Source organism: Apis dorsata, unplaced genomic scaffold (assembly GCF_000469605.1).
Source record: "Apis dorsata unplaced genomic scaffold, Apis dorsata 1.3 scaffold_292, whole genome shotgun sequence".
Classification (NCBI taxonomy): Eukaryota; Metazoa; Arthropoda; class Insecta; order Hymenoptera; family Apidae; genus Apis; species Apis dorsata.
Window position 1 is genome coordinate 133,111 of NW_006263567.1, and position 6,560 is coordinate 139,670.

General features: G+C 46.5%; 1 protein-coding gene across 1 annotated transcript in view; it reads right to left on the reverse strand.

Annotated features, from left to right (window-relative positions):
* The window catches only part of LOC102672303 (disintegrin and metalloproteinase domain-containing protein 10-like), a 31,375-nt gene that overhangs the window by 21,912 nt on the left and 2,903 nt on the right, over positions 1-6,560 (reverse strand). Inside the window, 2 exon segments of the mRNA XM_031511121.1 lie at positions 2,091-2,241; positions 3,883-4,484. Of these exon segments, the coding sequence (XP_031366981.1) occupies positions 2,091-2,241; positions 3,883-4,126 (395 nt within the window). The 5' untranslated portion in view covers positions 4,127-4,484.

Sequence of the window (6,560 nt, forward strand, 5' to 3'; positions counted from 1 at the left end):
TTCGTTTCTGGCCGAGCGCGTCCTTCGCGACTGAAATTTAATTAACCGTTGGACAACCGTTGGGCTGCTTTTGCCTCGATTCGGAGCGGAGATCAAAGTTGTCTCTCTCTCTCTCTCTCTCTCTCCTCGCCACGGTTCTTTCTTTTTTTTTCCCCCTCTCCGACGCGGCAGTAAATAGATCTTGGTAATTGCTATTAAGCGATCGAGCAGCTGGTAATTGGTCTTTTCGAGCCGGAGGATAAGAAGTGATTCGAGAAACGAGAGAACTGGTTTATGGAAAGAAGAAACGCGCGAATGGGGTGGATTTGAGGAGAGCTACGGTTCGAACGATGAAAACGCGATTAGAATTGGAAGGAGAAAAAGAAAAATAAAGAAAGAATCGAGTATCGTCTAATTGCTTGCTCTTGCGATTCCGTGGTTGGGTATATCCCGTTGACTTTCCAGTTACTGTTGTTTGATCGTCGTGATGATCGACCGACCGCGAATCCTTTTCGAACAGACTTTGTTGGATCAAGATCTATGGCTTTTATTAATCCATTTATATATATAAGTTTGGACTTTGCAGAAGCTTATTTTCATTCGAGGAAGAAAGTTTATCGTTGCAAAGAGCGTCGTCGTGTTTTCGTAAATTCCAATTACTCGCGCGACAACGAAAAATTAAAGCTATTGTGCTGATCTGTACAACGGATTTGATGGATTTGTAAAGAAAAAGAAAGAAAAAAGAATATCGGATGCGATATAATCGCGAGGGAAATTAATCGGCAAAGCGATTACGCGTTAACGATATTTTAATTGTCAGTTTGGAAATTTTGAAATTCATCCCTCCGAGATAAGATTGTAAATCCGTTTTCTCGAGGCTTTCGCCTCCTTTCGCGACGTTTACGCTGGAAAATTTATATTGTCCGGTTTTGTAATTAATTTCATTTAAGAGAAATTCAGGAAAGCAAATATAACGTAATTTTGTGGAAACAAAGGGAATTCTATTATCTCCGCGTTGTATCGCTTCCAAATGTCAGGAAAGCTTTGTTTTCCAGGCTTGATATAATGCCAAGTATTCCGTAGTAGTCAACTAACTCTGTTAATCCACCCTTTTTGCATCTTGATACTAGCAGATTTTTAAGACATCTACTCGCACACATTTTGAACACTGATTTATTTTTCACTGATGATCGTCGGTTGTTGGACGTGCTTATCTTAAACTCGCGTATCCAAAGGATCCAAAAGTTCCAAAAGTGGAAAAAAAAAATAACAATAATAACACTTCTCCAATTTACTCTCAAAAATATTCCTTTAATTAATATCGTGTGAAAATCGATCGAGGCGCAAGCTATGCCGCGCAGCGCACAAGAACGCGACATAAAAATTCCTAGCGACGACGAGACGATGAAATCGTAGTAACGCGTGCAAAATTCTTTTCCTTCCTTTCTTTTTTTTCTTTTTATTCTCAACTCGACGAAACCTATTCCTTTCCAAATCCGAAATCATCATCCTATTTAAATTGCGCAACGCTAACCGAACGAACCTCGACCTTAATTGATTATTCTAGGTCTATCGACCTGGCCAGACGGTTGAACATACGGAGAACAAGAATTCCAATACACTGTGAAAATCTCTTCTTCGAAAGAATCGGGCCGTATTTTTTCCCGCGGACGTGGAAACAAAAGGACTCTTTGCTTTCCGAAGAGAAATTATTCTTCTTCAGGTGAGATTCCCCTGCCCGAAACCCGGTAATCTCGCTTTAAGCGTTATGGAAAAAAAAAAAAAAAAAAAAAAAAAGAAGAAAATTCGCGACGAGACTCGTTGGCAATGGGCGAGGATTCAAGAAGGGTTCGCGTTGTAAGCGAAAATGGGCCGCCTTGTCTCTCTTTGATCCGAGCTGCGAAGGAAAGGAAAAACTCCGTCGGTCGTGGCTGGCACGGTAATTCGTTAAAGAATCTTTTAATGTCGTGTTCATTTCGCGTTTGCAATTTGCCCGGGAAAAATGTGTCGTGACCCGGCGTGCACGTAGTCGGCGGATACGTAGTAGTAGTAGTAGTAGTAGTAGTTACTTTTACTTGGGGAAACGGGGAGAGGGGAAAAAAAGAACTCACTTGTCGAGCGCTTTCAACTGCAGCAGCAAAGGCTGATTGTCGACCACATCGTTGGAGACATCGCGGCGCATCCGGTTACGATGTTGTCTCAAGGCCGCGGTATCATAGGAGGCCACCTCGTAATAACCGATGTAAGAGCCGTGCGTGATACCTGGAACAAATAGAGAGAGAGAGAGACGATTCTTTCGTTAGTTGGTTTGTAGAGAGAAAGAGAGAGAGAGAGAGAGAAAAGAAAAGCAGTGAAATTGAAAATTGAATCTAAAGATTTGTAAGATTGGAGCACCGATTGATCCGTGAATTCCACATTTCGTGATCTCAACGTAAAAATATCGGATGGAATGATCCGTTAAAAGGAATGATCTCTCTCTTTTTCTCTCTCGCCTCGCAGCCAACACACAAGTTCGAAGGCAAAGGAATGACAAGGAGAAACTGAGAAGAGATCTTGCAAAACCCGAAACTTCTGGACTTTCGCTATTGCGACGGGGGCGGAGGTTGGGAATTACCGGTGAGAATTTCGTCAGATTCGTTTTCACGAATGAGAGGCATGACTTTGCCTCTCCGGTGGAAGAGGAAATGAAGTTCGCGTAGATATCTTTCTTGATCAGATTAATTTTGAAAATTAGACCCCTTCTCTAATAAAAAAAAGATAAATCAACCGGTCCGATCGGCCCTCGCTTTGACTCTTCGTGGAGAAGAAAAAGATCTTCTCGTAGATCAACCGTATGCGAGAGAGAGAGAGAGAGCGAACGATTTGACGGAAAGGAGAAGCTCTCAACTCTGGAAATCCTCTTAGGGAAAAGGCTAACTCAGATTTCCAACGAATAGAACGAGGAAATGTTTTGCTTCTACGTTTCTCAGTCGATACATCGGGCATCGAAGATAGGGATCAAGAAAGAGGTAAGGAGTGCACTTGCAATCAGAGTGCCATTCGGAGTCGTGTTTCCATTGTTGAACCGGTAAGTACCGATCAAGAACAAAGGACAAGACACTCGGAGGGGAAACAAAGCGGTGTGTGTGTATGTGTGTGTGTGTCTACCGTTGAAGCGATGCGCTCTCGTGCTTCGAATCGAGCGTAGTTTAACGGCACCTCGTGGCGTTCTCCAAGCCGCATCGGCTTACAGCTTACGCAACACCTTCCAATAATCTAATTACCGTGGCTCGTTATCGATGCGTTGGCCCGCGGCGGATTGCAATCCAACCACCCTCTAACGGACACTTTGTATCGGATTTTCCCATCGAGAATAGGTTCCTGGGCCACGCTCTGTCCCGACCGGCAACCTCATTTTCCACGCTTCTCTGCTCTCTCTCTCTCTCTCTTTGCTTCTATCCTCGTCACGTTATCGGGGGGAGGATAGCTAATTCGCGATCAGAGATAAAAGAAAAACCGTCTGAAACGTGACTCACCCCCTTTTGACGTTATCTCTAATCGAAGCTGATCCTAGTTACGCTGGTTAAAGCAAATACATAGGGAAAACATCGGTTACGCAAAGTACGCGCGGGGATCCTTGCCACAACAGCGGTGGCCGTTTGACCTCTCGAGTAATAGGTATAATTAGGATGTAGCTTGTTTAAAAGGCCAAACGCTGATTGTAGTCGGTAAATAGGCGTGAAAACGGGCAAAGGAAGGGGTTTTCGATCCAAAATCGTACACGATATATATATATATATATATGTATATCGGTGCATCCGTCAAAGAGTTGTTAACGAACTGGGAAATTAACGAGGATTTAACCTCTGGTGAATGGGCGAAGAGAGATTCGATGAAAGCCATTCGAAATTGAACGTGACTCACCTCTGTGCGGTGGCGCGGGATGAAGAGGCGAGGCAACGGCGACGATCAGAAGGCAACCGAACGCCAGAAAGAAAATCAGGGATTCTCCGATTCCCCGAGGATAACGTTGTCCAGGTCCGAAGCGATGCATCGCGGCCCTTCGGGCCCCGTCCCTCTCCTCCTCTTCCTCCTCCTCCTCCTCCTCCTCCTCCTCGCCCTCCCCCTCTTCCCCTTCTTCGTCAACGGCCAGGGCCGTAGCGCGCATCGGCTCGACGTTCTCCGGCCCAGCAATAACTAATGGCGCTATCTGCCTTTCGTCGAGCAGCCGACCACCGCACTTTGCCAGTCACCCACCAGGCTCATCTCTCTTCCTCCCTCGACCACCGTCTCCTTCCCTTTTTCGATCTTCTTTCTCTCCCCCTTCTTCTTCCTCCTCCTCCTCCTCCTCTTCCTCTTCCACCGCCAGCGAACGTGCTTCCGCCACGTCCTCTTTCTCTTCTTCCTCCTCCGTAGATCGCTCAACCTTTCGACCCTCCTCCCACGCTTTCAACCTTTTCCCCCTCGACTCCTACCTTCCACGATCGGCACCTCCTCTCCGCCCTCGCCACCGATCGATCCTATTCCTGAAAAAGAAAAAAAAAGCCGACAGGAACGAGATTAATTTCTCGAATAGGCTTTCGCAATCGCCTAGGCTCCAAGAATCGCGATCCGATACAACTTTGCTCCGACAATTTTATCCTCTATTCCTTATATACGCGTTCAACGAATTACGGGACGGCGACACGCACGGCAAGTCCTCCATTGCGGGGAATCCAAGTTTAATACCGATTCGTCTTAACCGGTTCGGAGATCAAACGGATTAAGGGGGTTAAAAAAGGGGAGGGTGTCACGGACGAGTGATTTTACAAGCAACCGTTAATAAAGGAATAAAGGGGAGACGCGTAGAAATTGACGGTGTTACGTGAAAACACGGGTGGAGGAAGAAGGGATAAGGAAGGCAATTCTTTAAACGTCTCCTCGAGAAGTTGTTCCTCGAAAAATTTGCTCGAGGAGGGTGAGCGTGTGGAAACCGGAAGCCGCGATGGCCAACTTCTGCGATAAATCATCGTCAATGTTCACCGCTTGAGCCTCCTTCCCTCCTTCTTCCTAGACCTTGTATCTCCATCAGCCTCGCCAAACTAGTCGATGAATACGAATACCATTTCACCCACCGATCGTCGAACGACTGTTTCACCGATACATTTCGAAAGACGAATTACTCTTGGTATTCCAGGTAAGGTAAAGTAATTGCAAGGATTGGAATCTTCTCTGGAAAAGATCGTGTAATAATAACGAGAAGATAGGAGGAAAATTTCTATCTATCTGAAATGAATAGAAAGGTGGAGAGCGATATTCGAAAAAAAAGGATTTCGTGCGTAGTGGTAGAACGAAAACGTTTGCATGTCCGTCATCGTGCACGGCTTGGTTGCGTCCACCGTAGGTTGTCGTGGCAAACTTGAGCGCGAGCAATGGGAAAACGATATCTGGTCTGTCGCCGGCTCGCTCGTTCGGCGTGTTCGACGCGTGACGTGTTGATTTTTCCATTTTTATTTCCGTTTCTTTGGTGTCGCGATGCGTATTGAATAACACCGTAACCGTGCAACCAAAACGAGCAGTTTGCTCCAACTGGGGATTTCCTACTCCGCTTCCTTCCCGCAAACCTTTCTTTCTCTTCTTTTTTCTCTACACCCTATCCTCGTTCCTCTCGCGAGCGAAACCCCTGTTATTCCGTTATTCACGGGGTGAATCCTTCAAGTGCGACTGAAGACCGATAAAAAATGAGAAAACGAAGGGAAACCGCGAATCGGCTTTCGTCGTTTCCTACCGACGAATCGTCAACGCGGCCCAGATCTATCTCACCTCCCTCGAAATATTTACAAACATTCGCATTTTTATTCGATACCTTCTTTTATCCGCTATTCCATCCACCGGTTGATGGAATAGCGGCCCGCTTTATCACCGCGGTGCACGTCGCTACGGAGACAAATTCTCTCGCGTGGATGGAAAGAGGATGGAAGGAGGGGGAGAAAAAAGAGAAGAACACGTGGGAAGAGAGGCGAAGAGAGATGGAAGATGGTGGGGAAGAAGGGAGAGAATTCGTGCCGCGTCTCTCCGGTGACAATTTGCAAAATTGTCTCGCGCGTACCGCTCGGCACCGCGCTATTCCGCTCGTCGTTCTCTCGGCCGACGATCCGCAAATGATAATCGTCCCACGTACCGGTACGCGTTACGTCGCTTTGCCCTCCTCCCTCTCTCCCGGCGAATACACGCCGCCCCCGGTGTGCAAAGAACAATGGGACGAACGAGCAGCAGCTCGCGGATTTGCCAACGAACACGCGCCAACCTCCATCCACGCACCAAATATTTAATACCGTGGATACGGCATTCGTATGCAATCGGTCGCGATAACGTATCAATTGGCCATTATTAGCGGGAATACGCGACCGACCAACGCGGTCCAATTGGACGAAACGAGGGTATGTGTGTCGGGCGTAGCGGTAAACCGGCTACGGTTTCACCTATACCGAGGAGAGAGAACCCAGAATCTCTTCTGCAACACAACGATTCAGACCGAGTTCGTTGCGATCCTCCCCTCTCCACACTCTTTTTTGCCGTCTTTTTCAGCAGTTTTTTTCTTTTTTTTTTTTTTTTTTTTTTTT